Source organism: Saimiri boliviensis, chromosome 2 (assembly GCF_048565385.1).
Source record: "Saimiri boliviensis isolate mSaiBol1 chromosome 2, mSaiBol1.pri, whole genome shotgun sequence".
Lineage (NCBI taxonomy): Eukaryota > Metazoa > Chordata > Mammalia > Primates > Cebidae > Saimiri > Saimiri boliviensis.
This window is the reverse complement of record NC_133450.1, coordinates 220,992,128-221,012,484: the sequence shown is the minus strand read 5'-3', so window position 1 is coordinate 221,012,484 and position 20,357 is coordinate 220,992,128. Positions and strand designations below refer to the sequence as shown.

Genomic DNA, 20,357 nt, shown 5'->3' with positions numbered 1-20,357 from the left:
TTTTTCTACCTCTGCCTCTGGATTTGGCCCCTGGTAGCTGCTGATTTGTGGCAAAACCCCCGAGCTCGGAGTCAGAAGACTGAGTTTAAGTTCAATTATTGCCTTTTTTAAAGCCCATGGTATCAGTCAGTCCCTCTCAGTCACTAAGTGATTGTGATAAGATCTTGTACAGTTGTTGGTGGCATTAAATCAGATGGTCTATAAGACTATTTTGGAAAAATTGTAAAGTAGGATGTACCTGTAGGGGCTTGTAGTTCTCATGAGTATTGCTGTTCTTTTCCACAGCTGAGAGAATATCAGCAGAGGAATAGCCCTGGTGTTCCTGCAGGAGCAAAAAAGAAGAAGAAAATTAAAAATGGCAGTAGCCCTGAGACAACCAATTCTGGTGATTGCCACTCATCTGAGGATGTGAGTCTTGGCTGGCCGGGCTCCTGGGGACAGGGGGCCCAAGGGGCAGTAGAGGGTAACTTATGATTGTGGAAGAACTGTCCGGTACTAGCTAAGAGTTCTGAGTTTGTATCATACCTGTCCATCTGCTAGGGATATGATTTTAGTGCAAATTGTTGGAGCTTTTTGGGCCTCTGTTTTCACATCTGTAAAGTATTGTTTTATTTACACTTGTGAAGTTTAAATGAGATTTGTTATTGTTGTTGTGTTTATGTTAATCCCTAGTACAGGGCCTGCTATAAACACTTAGGACACCCAGGAAATGGTAGTTGCTGTTTCATTTTCCTCATCCCCAGTCTCAAGGGGAAGCCAGGCCAATGAGAACAGCCACTTGTCATCAGGCTATCCCTTTAGGAGTCACTGAAAGGGCCCCAGGGTGTGGTGAGGAGAGCCCCAGGTGCCAGAATTAGGAGAAGATCTAACTTTTGAGTTCATCTTTGTCACCAGCTTGCTGGATGACTACAGAAAAAACACTTCTTTCCCTGGGCCTCAGTTACTTCCTCATAAGATGACATTGGATAAGATCAGTATCTTTCAAGCTTGTTTTTTAGCTGGAACCCCCTTTGTTCAAGTGAACCCTTACTCAGAAGTCTGGTTTTTAAAATTAAGGTGGAGGTCTGTAGCTCTACCAGATTCATTGCCCACATCCTGGGCCTGAGGGGTCCAATGAGCATATTAAGAGCTGCCCTGGTCAGGTGACTCCACCTTGTATGACTGCATCACTCAGGGGACTTTTCCATCTATTTGTTTCTGCCCCTGGCAAGGCAGCAGGTGGCCATTTGGAAGGATGGCACAGGCCATGGTATTGATCTCCTCCACTCTTCTTCAGCATTTCGTTTCCCTGAACCCACATCTTCCTCCTTCCTTGACTTTCTTGCCTCTCTGTAAGCCATTTCTGTCTTTCTCCCCCTGCCCTTGTTTTTCCCTTTTTGCCTCCTGTAGATTCAGGACATTCTGAAGGTGCTGGTGTCCGACCTTAACCGCTCCAATGGGGTAGCGCTCCCCCCATTGGACAAGTGGAAGGTGAGGCAGTGCCGAGACCCCTCTCTGGCTTGCTCTCTCCAGCTGTGCATGCCCCTGAGGCTTCTCTGGTTTGGGGGATACTTTGCCTCTGGCTTATTTTATGTTGCTGCCATTAACCTTCAGCCTGTTTATGTCCGCTTCTTCACCTGCTTGATTGATTGGGTTTTTATCCTTCCCCTAAATCTTGTATCATCTTGGAGAAGGTGAGACATACCTTACAGTTTAAAAGTTTAAAGATAATTTGGGAATAACATTCAGAACAGGCGTGTAGGATTTTGGGCTTTTGTTTTCCTTTCCTTTTTTTTTTTTTTTAAAAAAAAAGAGACGGGGTTTCACCATGGCCAGGATGGTCGTGCTCTCTTGACCTGGTGATCTGATCGCCTTGGCCTCCCAAAGTGCTGGGATTACAGGCGTGAGCCACTGCGCCCGGCTCCTTTTCTTTTTTTTAGAGACTGAGTCTCGCTCTGTCGGCCAGGCTGGAGTATAGTGGCATGATCTTGGTTCACTGCAATCTCGGCCTCCTGGGTTCAAGCAATTCTCCTGCCTCAGCCTCCTGAGTAGCTAGGATTACAGGCGCCCGGCACTGTGCCCAGCTCATTTTTTGTATTTTTAGTAGAGACGGGGTTTTGCCATGTTGGCCAGTCTGGTCTTAAACTCCTGAGCTCAAGTGATCCACCTGCCTCGGCCTCCCAAAGTGCTGGGATTACAGGCATGAGTCACTGCCCCCGACCTCAGATTTGGCCTTTTGAATGCCCGGTGTGGGTACTCTCAGGCTAGGAGAAATGAAAAAAAAAAAAAACCTCAACCAACCTTTAGGATTTCCCCTAAAGGCGAAGATCAGTAGACCACACACACATAGAAGTTAGTGATTTTTTTTTTATTATTAATTCACTTTGATTTAAGAGTAGGGAACAAAGGGTTAAGAGAAAATAAGTTCACATTATAGTTGGAAGGATTGAAGCTATCTTTTCAGAGGAACTAACTGTAAAAGATGTGAGGTTCCCCAGACAGATGAGTGGCCAAGATGTTCTGCCCCTAATCTCTCTTAAAATCAAATGGACACTTAACCACATTCATTGGGCTCTTGAAAACAAAGGCACTTTGCTAAATAAACAGTGGAGAAAATAGATGAACAAGGTAGGCTGCACACTGAGGGAGGCAGACTCCTCTGAAGGAGGCAAGAGAGAATTTTGGAAAATTCCAAATGCTCAGCTCGGGGGGAGGTTGGTTCCGAATGGACTCCAGGCTGGAGGAGGTGGCATTTGACGCTGGCTTGAAGATTAAAGGTGGGTAATATTCATCCATATGATGGGTAGTGGGGGAGGCAGGGGGAGTGGTGAGGTCATGGCCAGTGCTATAAACTCACAGAGCACCTTTCAGGAACACAGGGAGCCTGGTGTGGGGATACACAGGGCTAGGAGACAATCTCCTCTGGTTGTGATTTGCCATTTCCTCCATATCTAACTTGTCTCAGGGACTCCTGGCAAGCCAGAGGAGCAGGGCACGAATAGAGCCTGATCCTGTTGAAGACGGGCATGGGGAGAGGGACTGAGACAGAGCACCCATGGTGGCTGTTAGAGAGTTGTTCAGTCATCATACTTGTTACCCTCCAGTCAGTCAGGTCTGTCCAGGTGCTGTGACTCACCTTGCCGGCTCAGAGGAGACACTGGGGAATACAGGCCTTGATGAGTCCTGCAGTCATGTATTTGGCTTTTGCTCTACCAATGGTCCAGTTGATTAGGGGTCTGCGGCCTGTTTACTAATGCTCTGAGATTCTGTGCCAGCCCAGGTCCCTCTGTTCTGAAAACAAAGGCCTAGATCCTCATATTTCCTTCTTGCTTTTGTTTTTGTTTTTGAGAAAGAGTCTCCCTGTTTCTTCTGGAGTGCAGTGGCGCAATATTGGCTCACTGCAACCTCCACCTCCCAGGTTCAAGTGATTTTCATGCCTCAGCTTCCCAAGTACCTGGGATTGTAGATGTGTACCATCATGCCTGGCTAGTTTTTGTTGTTGCTGTTGTTTTTGTATTTTTAGTAGAGACAGTGTTTTGCCCTGTTACTCAGGCTGATCTCGAACTCCTGGCCTCAAGTGATCTGCCTGCCTTAGCCTCCCAAAGTGCTGGGATTCCATGCGTAAGCCACTGTGCCCAACCCCTTGCTCTTTTTATACTTTTCTATATCCATAACTGTTTCTTTTTAATTTCTCGTTTTTAATTACTAAGTTTTCTACTCCAAGAATGCAGGCCTGTGATTGTAGTATCCTGGGTAGGGATGATAACATTTCCAGAAGTAGGGAATAATGGAGAGAAAAAATATCTTTTTTTTTTTTTTTTTTTTTTGAGACTGAGTTTCGCTCTTATTACCCAGGCTGGAGTGCAATGGCGCGATCTCGGCTCACCGCAACCTCCGCCTCCTGGGTTCAGGCAATTCTGCCTCAGCCTCCTGAGTAGCTGGGACTACAGGCACGCACCACCATGCCCAGCTAATTTTTTGTATTTTTAGTAGAGATGGGGTTTCACCATGTTGACCAGGATGGTCTCTTGACCTCGTGATCCACCCGCTTCGACCTCCCAAAGTGCTGGGATTACAGGCGTGAACCACCGCGCCCGGCTGAAAAAAATATCTTAATAGGATGGGACATTTTGAGGAGAGTAGGCTTTTTTAAAAACTCCATTCTTCAGAAGATTCCAGGTTTGTCTCCTGGCTGGCTCGCAAAAAAAAAAAAAATCTCCATTCTTGGCTACGAGATTTAAAATTATGAAATAACTTGGTCTCTCACAAAATAATCATGCTAAATGCAATCATAAAAATGCTTTTTCAGCTGAGCTGGTAGCTCACGCCTGTAATCCCAGCACTTTGGGAGACTGAGGAGGGTGGATCACCTGAGGTCAGGAGTTCAAGAGCGGCTTGGCCAACATGGTGAGACCCCGTCTCTACTAAAAATACAAAAATTAGCCGAGCATGGTGTTGTGTGCTTGTAATCCCAGCTGCTTGGGAGGCTGGAGCAGGAGAGTCTTGAACCCAGGTAGTGGAGGTTGCAGTGAGCGGAGATTTCGCCACTGCACTCTAGCCTGGGCGACAGAGCAAGACTCCATCTCAAACAAAAAGAAAAAAGAAAACTTCCCCTTCTCTGAACATTGTTGTGTCTAATCCTAGAGATCAGTGGGAACCCAAGATGCCAGGAGGGACCTAAAGCCTACATGGCTAGGAATGCCAGCCTTTCTGAAAGGCTCATGCCTGGCCAGTGCTGAACCCCTGCTCTGACCTATTAGATTCAGTTCTAGACATTGTCAAGGCAACACCAGATTACATGGTCACAGTAAATTTGCAAAGATGCAAAGACAACTTGGCTCATCTTCAATTCTGCCAGCCTCTGCAGCACTTGCTCTAAGGAAGGAAGCAGATTTGGGTTTTCAGAGATCGGGGCTGAAGGGTCCAGTCAGCAGGCAGTCCTTTCCCTAGAGAGAGGTATAGCCACTTCCCCCAGACCCAGCTTCCCTGGCCAGGCTTTGGCTCCCTGTTGTTTCTCTCTTGTCAAGCTTAGCTGGTCAGCAGCTTTTTCCATTGTCTGCCCATTTGGCCTGTGGGATATTAGAAGATCTCTAGAGCCAGAGGCTTGGGCCGAGAGTAAAGCCAGAGCCTGGAGAAAGGCTGGGTGGGGCTCTGGTCAAGGAGGTAGGTCCAGTTGGGGTCAAAGGAGAGGCTCCACATGACTCCAAGTCCCGAATCCTAGAATTGTCCACAGGTACTATTCCCAGGAAAGAAGCCCCACAACTTCCAAGTTGCCAAGAGCCATAGGGCAGATGCCTTACCTCCGTTTTCTTGGGTGATTTCTTGGTTGGGTAGATGTTTTTGGAGGTAAGAGGTCAGGGTTGGGGTGGTGGCCATGGTTTATTCTCTTTTTACCTCCAGAGAGTGGGGATAGGCTTGTATTCTAATTGGGACACTTTTTTTTTTTTTTCCTGAAAAGGCTGAATCAGAAACATAGCCAATAGGCCAGGTGCAGTGGCTCACATTTGTAATCCCAACACTTTGAGACAGCAAGGTGGGAGGATCACTTGAGCCCAGGACTTTGAGACCAGTCTGGGCAAGATGGCAAGACTGTGTCTCTATAAAAATTAGCTGAGCATGATGGTGTGCACCTGTAATCTCAGCTACTAGGGAGGCTGAGGTGGAAGGATTGCTTGAGCCCAGGAGGTGGAAGCTGCAGTGAGCTATGATTGTGCCACCACAGGGGAGAAGGGAAGGGAGGCAAGGAGGAGAGAGGCAGATAGCTACATTGGGCATTGCCCAGACAACTACTTCCTCATCACCATCCTCTGCCCAGCAGGAGCCCAGTTAGTGTCACTCTGCAGCACAGACTGGCCTTCTGGTAGAACACTGCCTTTCTTCTCCCTGACTTTGGCACACCTTCCTCCCAACTGCTGTGGCTGTCACAGGTCAGAGCCTGCTGCTGTCTTTTGCTGAGCTCCAGGGAGAGTGAGGTCCTTGTGTTTTCGAAGGGGGCCGTGCAGCCCCTGCTTTGAGCTTTGACCATTTGAAATGCTGCCTAGCAGCCCAAGGCCTGGGCAACCATATGCACACCCCCGAGTGGCTCCTAGCATGCGTGACTGTCACTCTGACTGCAGCAACATCCATCCTACCTGTTCTACACACTGTGTTCATGGCATTGCCTCTCCCACATGGCCCCCTAACCCCCTGCTCTGTTCTATGACAGACACCCAAGGACAATGCTGCTTCTCCGCAACCATCTGATGACACCGTGTTACCTGGCGGTGTCCCTTCCCCTGGTGCCAGTCTCACTAGCATGGTGGCACCTCAGGTTCGTGCCTCCTCCCCCTCTGCCCCCTGCCCTCCTGTACCTACTCTGGATTCTCTTCTCTCACAGGTAGCTTGTTCCCTAGGGCCAACGGCTCTTCCTGGGAACCGGGCTGGGGGAAGGCTCAGACTAGGCTTTTCTTTGAGGTCTGGGGAGATGGAATATTGTTGGAGTGAGTTTGGGAGCTTGACTCACCCCATCCTGGGTGATTCTTACCAGAAATTGAATGACCATCTCATGTTTCTTCCCACACAGAATCATGATGCTGACAATGTCCCTAATCTCATGGATGAAACCAAGTGAGTGTCTCCTGTTGGGGCAGCAGTCTCTAAGTAGAGAGAGTCAGGGAGGCCACTGCCCATGACCTTCTTTCCCATTGAACTACCTGCACCCCTGACCCCTGTGTCTCCATCCCTAGGACTTTCTCATCAACCGAGAGCCTGCGACAACTCTCCCAACAGCTCAACGGTCTTGTTTGTGAGGTAACTCAGAAGTTGAGGGCCAGAGTGGGGTGTAGCGGGGAGGAAAGTATGACAGAAAGAAACTGAGGCAGGGATTCATGAGAGAGGGAAGATCCTGGGACCAGCTGATTTTCTGGGCAATGTTGAGGGAGTCACCTCTTCCCTGAGCCTTCTCCCTTGAAGCTGTACACATGAAGGGGTTGGAGCCTGTGACTGGTTGCATCATTTTATCCTGCTGCAGCACTGGATGAGCGCTGCTCTGGAGGGAAGGATGGTGGGAAAATAAGAACCATGAGAGAAGTTGGCACAAAAGGGTTTACGGGACAAAGGGTCCGAGTTAGGCAGAAAAGAAAATGTTGCCAGATGAAGGAGAAGAAAGGAAGTCAGAGGGCTTAGACACTGGGAGGACAGAACATCTCCATGTGCATTCTCGTCTCTTACAGTCTACAACATGTGTCAATGGGGAGGGCCTGGCATCATCTGCTAACCTGAAAGACCTGGAGGTAAGAGGCCCTGGGCCGTGGCTCAGTGACCCTGCAGGCCAGCCCTCCAACCTCCTCCCACAGCGAGGGCTGGGTGCCCCTCTGCCAGCTGAGACAGCCCACACACCCCCCAACCCTAATGATTGCTCTCTCTACCTCTCCCCCCAATCCTCCTCCAACTCCTCCTCTCTGCATGCGCCTCAGAGCCGGTACCAACAGCTAGCGGTAGCCCTGGACTCCAGCTATGTAACAAACAAACAACTCAATGTCACGATAGAGAAATTGGTAAGAGTCCAGTGGGGTCCCCTGATTCCACGCTGCCAATCCTGGGCTCCAGTTTCCCATTGGGGCCCTGAAGAAAGGGGCAGGGGGCCCCTGGTGCCAAGGGCGAATGGGGAGCTGGGGGGCCCAGGCCTCAGCTGGAGGGACCCCAGAGCACGGAGCATGCAGCATGGCTCTTCTGTTGCTGCCCTCTTTGCCTACCCTCTCTTCTCTAGGCACCCCTGCTCGAGTCCTTGCCACACACGCCCTGGGGTTGTTGCCTCTCCAGGAGGTGCTAGCCTGACTGGTTGTCAGGAGCCCCATATTTCCGTGTTGACTCAGTCCTTAATTTGCTCTTTAATTCTGGACAAGCCACTTCTCCTCCTTGGGCTTGCATTTCCTGAGGAGATAGAGTTAGAGAATATCAAAGGTCTCTTAGCTCTGAGAGTCCAAGATTTAAAGGCCCACTAGAATGTAAACCTCAGGGCCAAGGGCTCCTGTCTTTTTCTGTCTTTTATCCCTGCTATTAAAAACTGTACCTGGCCCGTATATGCTCAGCAAATGTTTGTTGAATGAATATACCTTTCTAAATCACAAGCTGGCAGAAGGGTGGGCTTTTTTTCACACTTCATCTCTCAAGGTTTATGTTACTGTCCTTTGAAGAGAATCAGATCCAGACCCAGTTCTGTGGCTTTGGGCAAAAACCAACAAAGACCCAAATCCCTTTTCCTTGGGAGCTTGAAGAGAGTTACCAGCTCGTGTTCCCATTGGGTCTGAGAACTTTGCCTTTAAAATCCATTCCTTGGCCCCTGCCTACCCCTTCCTGGTCTGGAGAATAGAGTTGAGGGGGCCACCCTCAGTCACCTTCCTTTGACTCTCCCCACAGAAACAACAGAACCAAGAAATTACGGATCAGTTGGAAGAAGTAACGTGATTTCTTTGTTTGCTCACAACATGACTGCTGGGTTTGGGGGGCATTCAAATGTGGAGGCCTCCGTCTCATCTCACCCACTCCCAGCCTGGGGAAGAAGGCTCACCCCCAACCCACCCAGATTCTACCCCATCCCCACAGGGTCCCTGATAACTTGGCCCCATGGGTGGGCCTGTCCTGGGGCATTGGTGGCATTCTGGGGGCATGTCCCTTGCTGTGCCATTTCTGCCTTCCCCTAGTAAGAGCTCTATCTTCCTCTTCCTGTAGGAAAAGAAAGAATGTAACCAAAAGCAGGGAGCCCTAAGGGAGCAGTTACAGGTGAGTGGAGGGTGTGGAGTTCCCTCCTGTTCTCTGGAGAACGTTTCTTTCCTTCTTTTTCAGCACTTGCTTGACTTTTCTCCCAAAGGTTCACATTCAGACCATAGGAATCCTCGTATCAGAGAAAGCTGAGTTACAGACAGCCCTGGCTCACACTCAGCATGCTGCCAGGCAGAAAGAAGGTGGGAATCTGGGCATCCCATCATCCTTCAGCCTGGCACTTTGACAGGCCTTTAGGGGGAGTCCTTTGGGCCGCATCTCAACCTCTCTCATTCCAGGAGAGTCCGAAGATCTGGCCAGCCGCCTGCAGTATTCCCGGCGGCGTGTGGGAGAGTTGGAGCGGGCTCTCTCTGCTGTCTCCACGCAGCAAAAGAAGGCAGACAGGGTGAGTCCAACTGCCTGCCCTGTGCCATGGCAGGCTGGCTTCCCTGATGGAGGAGTGAGCCTTAAGGTCCCTTTTGCAGGGTGGAGTGTCCTGCATAGAAGGCAGTATGGGCCATTTCTCACTCCTTTTGTGTGTGGTTGTAAGAGGCAGCCTGGGGCTGAGTCAGCTGTTGTGGGTGAGTTGGGAAGCACTGTGGGGAGCAAACACTGAATACAGAGCTCGGAGGCCAAGTGCCTGCCCTTCCCTTTCCTGGTTGTGGCCTTGGCCAAGTCGTAGGTAGGGGATATGATACTTGTACTGTGAAGATACAGAAGAGTATCTTTAGTATGTGACCTTTTGTGTAGAGAGAGGGAACACGTGTGTGTGTGTGCGTGCGTGCGCGCGCACACGCGCACGTGCAAGGATTCATAAAAAACTCAGGAGAGAGGAACAGCATGGCTGGGAGATATTTCCCTTCTGTACCTTTTGAGTTTTGGACTATGCAAATGTATCATCCTTTCTTTTTCTTTTTTTGTTTTGAGACAAGAGTCTTGCTCTGTTGTCCAGGCTGGAGTGCAGTCATGCAATCTTGGCTCACTGCAACCTCCACCTCCTGGCTTCAAGCGATTCTCCAGCCTCAACCTCCCAAGTAGCTGGGACTACAGGCACATGCCACCATGCCCAGCTAATTTTTTGTATTTTTTTTTTTTTTTTTTTTTTTAAAGTAGAGACAGAGTTTTACCCTGTTAGCCAGGATGGTCTCCTGACCTCATGATCCGCCCACCTCAGCCTCCCAAAGTGCTGGGATTATAGTCATGAGCCACCACACCCGACCTGTAACATCCTTTCAAAAAGTGAACAAAAGATTAATTACCCGCTTCCTATCTGTGGCCCCACCCCCAGAGAACAAATGGATTTAGAGAATAAGATATACCTGGGTGTTCAAATCCTAGCAAATCCCAGCTCTGTCTAAGTGATCTTAGGCAAGCACTTAACCTCTGATACTAACATGTTTTTGTGTTTGTTTGTTTTGAGGCAGAGTTTCACTCTTGTTGCCTAGGCTGGAGTGCAATAGCATGATCTTGGCTCACTGCAAGCTCCGCCTCCCGGATTCAAGCGATTTTCCTGCCTCAGCCTCTCGAATAGCTGGGATTACAGATGCCTGCCACCATGCCTGGCTAATTTTTTTAGCCGGGCGTGGTGGCAGGCATCTGTAATCCCAGATGGAGTTTTGCCATATTAGCCAGGTGTGGTGGTGCATGCCTGTAATCCCAGCTACTGACCTCAGGTGATTCACCCACCTCGGCCTCCCAAAGTGTTGGGATTATAGGCAGCCACCCCATATTTTTCATCTACACAGTAGAGGTAATAATAGTAACTGTCTCATGTGGTGTTAAGGAGAATTAAATGGGATTGTTAGCATGGTACCTGGTGAAGCACTCAATAAAGGTTCAAACAGTGGTAGCAATAATGATAATAACAACAGCAATGTTATCTGATCTCTCTGGGCCTCTGCTAGCCAGCTATAAACTCGATCTTGGCCAGGTGTGGTGGCTCACACCTGTAATCCCAGCACTTTGGGAGGCCAAGGTGGGCGGATCACCTGAGAGCAGGAGTTCGAGACCAGCCTGACCAACATAGTGAAACTTCATCTCTACTAAAAATACAAAAAATTAGCCAGGTGTGCTGGCGTGCCCCAGTAATCCCAGCTGCTTGGGAGGCTGAGGCAGGAGAATTGCTTGAACCCAGGGGGCAGAAGTTGCAGTGAGCTGAGACTGTACCACTGCCCTCCAGCATGGGCAACAGAGTGAGACTACGTCTCAAAAATAAATAAATAAAAAACAAAAAACAAAAAACAAAAAACTAGTCAGATGTGGCGCATGCCTGTAATCCCAGCTACTCGTGAGGCCGAAGCAGGAGAATCACTTGAACCAGGAGCTGGAGGTTCTAGTGAGCCGAGGTGGCACCATTGCACTCCTGCCTGGGTGACAGAGGGAGACTCCGTCTCAAATAAATAAATAAATAAATACATAAATAAATACATGTAGATACATACCTACGTACATACATACATAAATTCGCTCTCTTTCCCTGTCCCTTCTACACTTACTAAGTTCTTTTAAAAACAAATGAGACTAGGCTGGGCGTGGTGGCTCACGCCTGTAATCCCAGCTCTTTGGGAGGCTGAGGCGTGCAGATCGCAAGGTCAGGAGTTTGAGACCAGCCCAGCCAACATGGTGAAACCTCATCTCTACTAAAAATACAAAAATTAAGGCCGGGCACGGTGGCTCACGCTTGTAATTCTAGCACTTTGGGAGGCCAAGATGGGTGGATCACGAGGTCAGGAGTTCAAGACCAGCCAGGCCAAGATGGTGAAACACCATCTCTTAAAAAAAAAAAATTAAATTAAAAAAAAATACAAAAATTAGCCGGGTGTGGTGGCATGTGCCTATAATCCCAGCTACTCAGGAGTCTGAGGCAGGAGAATCGCTTTAACCTGGGAGGCAGAGGTTGCAGTGAGCCAAGATGGTAACACTGCACTCCAGCCTGTATGACAGAGCAAGACTCCATCTCAAAAAAGAAAAAGGAAGGACGCGCCGGGCGCGGTGGCTCAAGCCTGTAATCCCAGCACTTTGGGAGGCCGAGGCGGGTGGATCACGAGGTCGAGAGATTGAGACCATCCTGGTCAACATGGTGAAACCCCGTCTCTACTAAAAGTGCAAAAAATTAGCTGGGCATGGTGGCACGTGCCTGTAATCCCAGCTACTCAGGAGGCTGAGGCAGGAGAATTGCCTGAGCCCAGGAGGCGGAGGTTGCGGTGAGCCGAGATCGCGCCATTGCACTCCAGCCTGGGTAACAAGGGCGAAACTCCGTCTCAAAAAAAAAAAAAGAAAGAAAAAGGAAGGACGTTGGTGCTGAGGTTGGCCTGTGTATCAAGAACACACAGTAACTACCAAGACTTCCCAAGTTTTGGCAAAACCCAGGCGTTTTGGGTTTTTGGTCATATGGTTGGAGCATTCCAGGTATCCCTTGGGGTTGCAGCTGTCTATAAATTTGGTGTGGCAGAACCAAGAAAGAAGGCATATGCAGATTTCTACAGAAATTGCGATCCCGAGAAAGATTTTGAGGAGATGAAGAAGGCTGGTTTTCGTAGTATAAAGTCATCATGGCATAGAAGGAATTTCTTCAGGTTGAATTACCTAGAAGTTTGTCACTGACTCAGGTTCCTGAACTATGACACATGAATATGTGGGCTAAGAAATAGTTTATCTTATGGCCGGGTGCGGTGGCTCACGCCTATAATCCCAGCACTTTGGGAGGCCGAGACGGGTGGATGACGAGGTCAAGAGATTGAGACCATCCTGGTCAACATGGTGAAACCCCGTCTCTACTAAAAATACAAAAATTAGCTGAGCATGGTGGCGCACACCTGTAGTCCCAGCTACTCAGGAGGCTGAGGCAGGAGAATTGCTTGAACCCAGGAGATGGAGGTTGCGGTGAGCCGAGGTCGCACCATTGCACTCCAGCCTGGGTAACAAGAGCGAAACTCAGTCTCAAAAAAGAAAAAAAAAAAAAAGGAAAGAAAGAGTTTCTCTTGATAAATAAACAACAACAACAAAAATGAGATCAGTCAGGTGTCGTGGCTCACGCCTGTAATCCCAGCACTTTGGGAGGCTGAGGCAGGCAGATCACTTGAGGTCAGGAGTTCAAGACCAGTGTGGCCAACATGGTGAAACGCCATCTCTACTAAATACAAAGATTAGCCAGGCATGGTCGTGCACACCTGTAGTCCTAGCTACTTGGGAGGCTAAGGCAGGAGAATAACTTGAACCTGGAAGGCAGAGGTTGTGGTAAGCTGAAATCTAACTATGGCTTTCCAGCCTGGGTGACAGAGCGAGATTCTGTCTCAAAAAGAAAAAAAATGAGACCATGAGCTTGGAAATGCCTGGAAAACATGTCAATGTGAGAGTGAGGAAGTATTACTGTGGAGTAGTTACTGTAGCTCTTGTTACTGGTTGGCCAGCTGCTCCTCTGCCTGCTATATCCTGACTTAACCTTTCTGTATTTGCAGTACAACAAGGAGTTAACCAAAGAGAGAGATGCCCTCAGGCTGGAGTTATACAAGAACACGTAGGATGGGGGATGGTGGGATGGGAGGTCTGGGGGCCCTTAGGATGGGTGGTATGCTGGGAGGTGGGGGGTATACAGGTAAGCATGGTGAGCTGGTCATACAGGTTTGCATGTGTGACCAGCAAAGCTCTAGTACTAGCTGCGCCACTGACTCATGCATGGTGTAGCCTTGGGCAACTCATGTCGTCTCTCTGGCCTGCTATATGTAACTTTTGATTCCTGAGGTTCCTTCCAATGCCATGGTTCTGTGGGGCAGGGGATTGATCACCAAAGCAGTCCTTTCTGTTCTTCATTCCTTTCTTTCTCTACTGCCTCTGGCCATAGCCAAAGCAATGAGGACCTGAAGCAAGAGAAATCAGAATTGGAAGAGAAGCTTCGAGTCCTAGTGACTGAGAAGGCTGGCATGCAGCTTAATTTGGAAGAGCTGCAAAAGAAGTTAGAGATGACCGAACTCCTGCTTCAACAGGCAAGAGGCTGCAGCCCTGGGAGTGGCTAGGGCCCCATCCAGCTGAGGCCATGGTCTAGGGATCATGCAGGGTATGGGGAGGCTTCAGCCAAGAGCTGGAAAATTTGGTTCCTTGTTCTGGTCCTGCTATAGAATCCTCTAGAGAGTGCTAAAAAATCTACAAATTGGGGCCCTGCTGTAGACCTGGAGAATCAGAATTTCAGGGTTAAGGCTTAAATTTTTTGTTGTTGTTTAAAGCATCATGAGTGAAAACCATGATTTTAGAGATTACATTTATATGGCTAGCTCATAGTCTGTTTATTTCCTTCTGAGGTTCAAGGTAACACTTTCACTATTCCATGGTAATAATAGAGTTTTTTTGTTTTGTTTTGTTTTGTTTTGTTTTGTTTGGAGATCGGGTCTTGCTCTATCACCTAGGCCGAAGTGCAGTGGCGTGATCTCAGCTCACTGCAGCCTCTACCTCCTAGGCTCAAGTGATCCTCCTGCCTCAGCCTCTCAAGTAGCTGGGACTACAAGTGCATGCCACCACATCGGGCTAATTTTTGAATTTGTAGAGATGGGGCCTTGCCATGTTGCCCAGGTGGGTCTTGAACTCCTGAGCTCAAGCAGTCCACCCACCTCAGACTCCCAAAGTGTTGGGATTACAGGCATGAGCCACCATGGCTGGCCTGAGATCTTTTTAAGATTATTTTTTATTTCTAAAGTAAACTTGACAGCAGAGTTGTATTGACCGAGTTGTACATTGAGCCTAGCCCTAGCCCTTGTAAGGGGCACTGTATGGAATGGCCTGGGCTCCCCACATCTAAACTCTCTTTACCATCCAGTTTTCAAGCCAGTGTGAAGCCCCTGATGCTAACCAGCAGTTACAACAGGCCATGGAGGAGCGGGCGCAGCTGGAAGCACACCTGGGGCAGGTGAGGCTTTGCAGGGGAGGGATGTGGAAAGAAGATGACCCCAGCTGGCCAGGAGCAGGTAAAGACCAGTGACAACCCTTCCTAACTTCTGTACCCATTCTTGCAGGTAATGGAGTCTGTTAGACAACTCCAAATGGAGAGAGATAAATATGCAGAAAATCTCAAAGGAGAGAGTGCCATGTGGCGGCAGAGGATGCAGCAAGTATCAGAGCAGGTGAGACCTGACCCTTCAGCTCCCCAACAACCTTAGATAGGTCACTTGATCTTTGCGGGCATCTGTAAAATGGGAGAAGCACAACCAGAGGTAGTCATGGGTCTGGGCTTTGTGGAGGTGGGGGCAAAGAGGGAGATGGTAGCCTGTCCAGCCACCAGCCCTTTCCCGCTGTGCTTTGGACAGGTGCACACATTGAGGGAGGAGAAGGAGCGTAGCATGAGTCGGGTACAGGAGCTGGAGACAAGCTTGACTGAACTGAGGAACCAGATGGGTAAGCTGGAGCTGGGGTGACCTGGGAGCAGGACTTTTGTCAGAGGGCTTCGGAGGTGGCTTAGAATGCCCCAGGGAGTTGGCATTGAGGCAGAGGGAAAGAGGTTTGTGCCAGGAGATGGCAAGTCTTGTCATCTCTATGAGCCTCAGTGTCCCCATCAGCAAAGAGGGAGGAGTGCCGGTTGTCAGCCACCCACAGTTGTCTTTATTGAATAGTGGCTTGGAAGACTGGCTACCATCCGGGTACAAGGAATCATTAGCAAGGAGGCCAAGTGTGGGGAGCCTAAGAGGAGCTGTGGACCAAGAGGAGGGCTTTTTTTGAGAATCCAGAGGCCCTTATCGTCTGCCTCCTTTCTCAGCTGAACCCCCGCCCCCAGAGCCCCCAGCAGGGCCCTCCGAGGTGGAGCAGCAGCTACAGGTGGAGACTGAGCACCTGCGGAAGGAGCTGGAGAGTCTGGCAGGACAGCTCCAAGCCCAGGTGCAAGACAATGAGGGCTTGAGCCGCCTGAACCGGGAGCAGGAGGAGAGGCTGCTGGAGCTGGAGCGGGCAGCTGAGCTCTGGGGGGAGCAGGCAGAGGCTCGCAGGCAAATCCTGGAGACCATGCAGAACGACCGAACCACCATCAGCCGAGCGCTCTCCCAGAACCGCGAACTCAAGGAGCAGCTGGCCGAGCTGCAGAGCGGATTCGTAAAGCTGGTGCGCGGCCCTACCTGGGGTGCCTGCTCTCCTCCCTAGCCCTCCGGCCCTTTATTTTCCCATCTGTAAAATGGGGCAGTGTAGCCCTCACGTGAAATGGTACTTCTGAAGTCACCTATGAGCCGAGCCCTGCTCTGATGCCTGTTGGGGAGAGGGGATGATTTTTCTAACCTGCCTCCACCCTTCCTGGCGCCATGGGAGGCAGACACCAAATTCTGGGGTCTCCAGCTGCAGTGGGTGACCGCTGATTGCTTCTCCCTGTCCAGACTAATGAGAACATGGAGATCACCAGTGCACTGCAGTCGGAGCAGCACGTCAAGAAGGAGCTGGGAAAGAAGCTGGGCGAGCTGCAGGAGAAGCTGAGCGAGCTGAAGGAGACGGTAACCCCACCCCATCCAAGAAGGGCTGGGAGGCAGGCACCAGCCTCTGGGGACGGGAGGTGTGAGGCCAGAAGCAGCTCCAGCCTGGGGGACAGGTGACCCCAGCACCCTCCAGGAAAGTCCTGTGACTGTTTCTTCCTGCCCTCAGACTTTTAGAAGTGGATAGCCCTGGGCTCCTCTCAGGTCTGGACATCATCATTCCAGCTAGAGGCATGGAGCCCCCAGTCATAGGGAAAGAGAATGGGATAAGAGGCTTCTTAGATTCAAACTGGATTCTGACCTCTCTTCCACTGGTCACCATTCAACTACATTGCATCTCTAAGTCTCAGTTTCTTTTAACTTAAAAAGGAAGTTCATTAAATAAGATAATATGTGGATAGCGTTAGGCATGTAGCACACTTAGCAGATGGTTGACTCCCTCTGTGTTTCCACCAGTCTGTGGCCTACAGTTTAAGTGGTGGGAACAAGGGTGTGAGATTTGAGGCTGGGGAAGGAGGCATGAGGCTCTAGGCAAGGTAGGCAGTCATTTAGGCCTGGAGCAAGGGGCCAGAGGTCTGGGCAGGCGACAGAGCCCAGCGTGCCCTTGCTACCCTATTTATGGGCCCAGAATCTGGAAGTCAGCCACCACCTGCCCTCACGCCCAGGATCTTCCTGCAGGTGGAGCTGAAGAGTCAAGAGGCTCAGAGTCTACAGCAGCAGCGAGACCAGTACCTGGGACACCTGCAGCAGTACGTGGCCGCCTATCAGCAGCAGGTGGCCGCCAATCAGCAGCTGACCTCTGAGAAGGAGGCGCTGCACAACCAGTTGCTGCTGCAGACCCAGCTCGTGGACCAGCTGCAGCAGCAGGAAGCTCAGGGCAAAGCAGTGGCCGACATGGCCAGCCAAGAGTTGCAGGAAACCCAGGTGAGGGAGTTGCTGAGGGCAGGGCCCTGAGGGGGACAACTTGGCAACCTCTGTGCCTTCTCACTCTCTTTACTGGCCCCTTAGGAGCGCCTGGAAGCTTTCAGCCAGCAGAACCAGCAGCTACGAGCCCAGCTGAGCCTCACAGCTCTCCCTGGGGAAGGTACGGGAACCTGCTCACAGGAAGAGGCGAGAGCCCTAGGAGGAATCAGGGACTGTTAGCAGCTTAGGATTGAGGAGTTGGAAGAGACCTTTAGAACAGCTGGTCATTATGCTCACCGGCTGTCCACACTAAGTTGGGCATCAATATAGTGACTTCCTGGGAGCAGGGGACTACCAGGTTGCCTAAGGATGGGTGGACTGGCCCAGGTCAGAAATGGCACAGGTTAGAACTCCTGTGCTGATGGGTAGTGGGGCTGCACCTGGGCAACATAGCGAGACCGTGGCTCTTCAAAAGGAATAAAATAAAAATTAAGGACAGCTGCTCATTCCCTCTGGGGAGGGGCTGGCTCAGGGTTACACAGTGAGGGTGGGGGCAGAGTTGAGCCCACTGTACCCTTGTTGGGTTGTCTGATGACCCCTCTGGCCACCCGCAATAGGAGATGGACTGGACAGGGAGGACGACGAGGAGGAGGAGGCGCCTTGGCCCATGCCGAGCATCCCAGAGGACCTGGAGAGCCGGGAGGCCATGGTGAGGCTGACGACTCCTGCCCCACCTTTGCTGCCTCCCTTTGTGGTCCCTCCCAGACCCTCTTCTCTTGGTTTCCTGGCCTTCTGAGTTCTCTGGACCCACACCCCTTCCCTGGGAGCCAGTGATCAGACACCATTTCCCCTGTGACCAACAGGTGCAGCCTCTGAGGCCCCCAGGGAAGGGCTGCTGTCCACTTCCCTGCCTTGTTCATCCTGTGTATCCCCATCCAAGAATGCACCTCTCTTGCCTGCAGGTGGCATTTTTCAACTCGGCTGTAGCCAGTGCCGAGGAGGAGCAGGCAAAGCTACGTGGGCAGCTGAAGGAGCAAAGGGTGCGCTGCCGGCGCCTGGCTTACTTGCTGGCCTCTGCCCAGGAGCCTGAGGCGGCAGCCCCACCCCCAGGGACTGGGGGTGATTCTGTGTGTGGGGAGACCCACCGGGCCCTACAGAAGGCCATGGAGAAGCTGCAGGTGAATGAGTCTCTCCTAGCATGGGCCAAGGGCGGGGGTGGGGCAGGTCGCTGCCGAGATCTGACCCCATTATTTTGGCTCCAGAGCCGATTTATGGAGCTCATGCAGGAGAAGGCAGACCTGAAGGAGAGGGTAGAGGAACTGGAACATCGTTGCATCCAGCTGTCTGGAGAGACAGACACCATTGGTGAGTGGGAGGGCACGACACAGCAGGAGGAGGTGCTGTACAGCCATCGGAGGGAACCCAGCATCTGAGCCCTGTTCTCCTGCAGGAGAGTACATCGCACTGTACCAGAGCCAGAGGGCAGTGCTGAAGGAGCGGCACCGGGAAAAGGAGGAGTACATCAGCAGGCTGGCCCAGGACAAGGAGGAGATGAAGGTACGGCATGGAACATATCTGTGGGGTGGGCACAGGCACGGATGTGGCAGCTGAACACCCCTCCCTCCAGGTGAAGCTGCTGGAGCTGCAGGAGCTGGTGTTACGGCTTGTGAATGACCGCAATGAGTGGCATAGCAGATTCCTAGCAGTTGCCCAGAACCCTGCAGATGAGCCCAATCCAGGGACCCCAGCCCCCCAGGAGCTTGGGGCTGCCAACCAGCAGGGTGGTGAGTAAGAACCCTCGGGAGGTGTGGGCAGGCAGGAGCAAGGGAGGGCTCACGTGGCGCTCAGAGCCCTGCCTCTCTCTCTCCAAAGATCTTTGTGAGGTGAGCCTCGCCGGCAGCGAGCCTGCCCAAGGAGAGACTGGAGAGGGTTCTCCTCGAGACAACCCCACTGCACAGCAGATAATGCAGCTGCTTCGTGAGATGCAGAACCCCCGGGAGCGCCCAGGCTTGGGCAGCAACCCCTGCATTCCTTTTTTTTACCGGGCTGACGAGAACGATGAGGTGAAGATCACCATTATTTAAAAGCTGGACACTATCAGCAAAGCCTGAAGAAGTGGGGCTAGAGGCCCTGCCCCCACCATGTCCCTACCATCCCTTCCCAGTCACCCCTTTACCCTTACAGTAGCAAGCATACAACCCCTGTCTAATGGGGGTAGACAGGTGCAGATGAGGTGAAGATCACTGTCATCTAAAAGCAGGCCTCTAAATTTAAAAAAATTAAGTTATGGGACTAACAGTTATGGGATAAAAAAGGTTATACGATAAAAAAGTTATGGTATAAAAGTTACGAAAAAAGGCCAGGCATGGTGGCTCACGCCTGTAATCCCAGCACTTTAGGAGGCCAAGGCGGGTGGATCACCTGAGGTCAGGAGTTGAAGGCCAGCCTGGCCAACATGGTGAAACCCCGCCTTTACTAAAAACACAAAAATGAGTCTGGTGTGGTGGCGTGTGCCTGTAATCCCAGCTACTCGGGAGGCTGAGGCAGGAGAATCGCTTGAACCCAGGAGATGGAGATCATGCCACTGCACTGTAGCCTCGGTGACAGAGCCAGACTCCATCTCAGAAAAAAAAAAAAAAAGTTACGGGATTAAAATGTCGGGATAAAAAAAAAAAAAAAAAAAACAGGCCACTGTCAGCAAAGCCTGGAGAAGTAGGGCCGGAGGCTCTGCCCCCATCATGTCCCTGCGCTTTACTCTTAGAGGAGCAAAATAAGACCCCTGTATAATCGGGAGAGACAAACGTGCAGACCCTTTGCCACGTTGGCCAGGGCTGACTCCTTAAATTTCTGCATTATGAATATCGTTATTTAAGAGCCAGACACTTAGAGAATTGGCTTGTTTGGAGGAGGCCTAATGGCCTCCTTACTCTCACCAAAGCAATTTTTCCCTCAGGGGGGTTCCCATCTTCTTACACTGAGAGGCAGCTGAGGCAGGACAGTGGGGCTAACTGTAGAACAGGTGAGGGCACGGGTTGCTGGAGTGGCCCCGCTTCCCCAGTGTATATATTGTATCTGTGTAACATTTTGTATATTCTGGGGGTAGCGCCGCCCCCTGTATCATACCTAGCAGAGGTTGGAGCTGGCACATGGGGAGGAGGTTCTAATAATTATTCGGGGCTGGGAAACTTATTTATTGATAGCATAGGACAGAGGAGGAGGCGGGGATGGGGTCGTGGCGCCCTGGTGATGCGACTCCTGTTTATTTTGCTTTTTATTTCGGAATAAATGGATTTAGCCATA

At 50.8% G+C, this 20,357-nt stretch overlaps 1 protein-coding gene across 4 annotated transcripts in view; it reads left to right on the top strand.

Moving 5' to 3' along the window:
• The window catches only part of GOLGA2 (golgin A2), a 22,156-nt gene extending 1,799 nt beyond the window's left edge, over nt 1-20,357 (top strand). Inside the window, exons 2-27 of one of the 4 annotated variants that reach the window (XM_003940579.3) lie at nt 286-408; nt 1,390-1,470; nt 6,185-6,289; nt 6,542-6,585; nt 6,705-6,768; nt 7,191-7,250; nt 7,434-7,514; nt 8,377-8,415; nt 8,689-8,739; nt 8,828-8,921; nt 9,018-9,124; nt 13,176-13,234; nt 13,559-13,700; nt 14,525-14,614; nt 14,721-14,828; nt 15,012-15,099; nt 15,458-15,795; nt 16,062-16,175; nt 16,833-17,078; nt 17,163-17,238; nt 17,675-17,766; nt 18,020-18,235; nt 18,320-18,422; nt 18,508-18,614; nt 18,685-18,841; nt 18,930-20,357. In XM_003940579.3, the coding sequence (XP_003940628.3) occupies nt 286-408; nt 1,390-1,470; nt 6,185-6,289; nt 6,542-6,585; nt 6,705-6,768; nt 7,191-7,250; nt 7,434-7,514; nt 8,377-8,415; nt 8,689-8,739; nt 8,828-8,921; nt 9,018-9,124; nt 13,176-13,234; nt 13,559-13,700; nt 14,525-14,614; nt 14,721-14,828; nt 15,012-15,099; nt 15,458-15,795; nt 16,062-16,175; nt 16,833-17,078; nt 17,163-17,238; nt 17,675-17,766; nt 18,020-18,235; nt 18,320-18,422; nt 18,508-18,614; nt 18,685-18,841; nt 18,930-19,141 (2,997 nt within the window). In that variant the 3' untranslated portion in view covers nt 19,142-20,357. The remainder of the gene's footprint in view (nt 1-285; nt 409-1,389; nt 1,471-6,184; nt 6,290-6,541; nt 6,586-6,704; nt 6,769-7,190; nt 7,251-7,433; nt 7,515-8,376; nt 8,416-8,688; nt 8,740-8,827; nt 8,922-9,017; nt 9,125-13,175; nt 13,235-13,558; nt 13,701-14,524; nt 14,615-14,720; nt 14,829-15,011; nt 15,100-15,457; nt 15,796-16,061; nt 16,176-16,832; nt 17,079-17,162; nt 17,239-17,674; nt 17,767-18,019; nt 18,236-18,319; nt 18,423-18,507; nt 18,615-18,684; nt 18,842-18,929) is intronic. The other 3 variants (XM_003940580.4, XM_010351298.3, XM_010351299.3) reach the window with 3 other exon arrangements.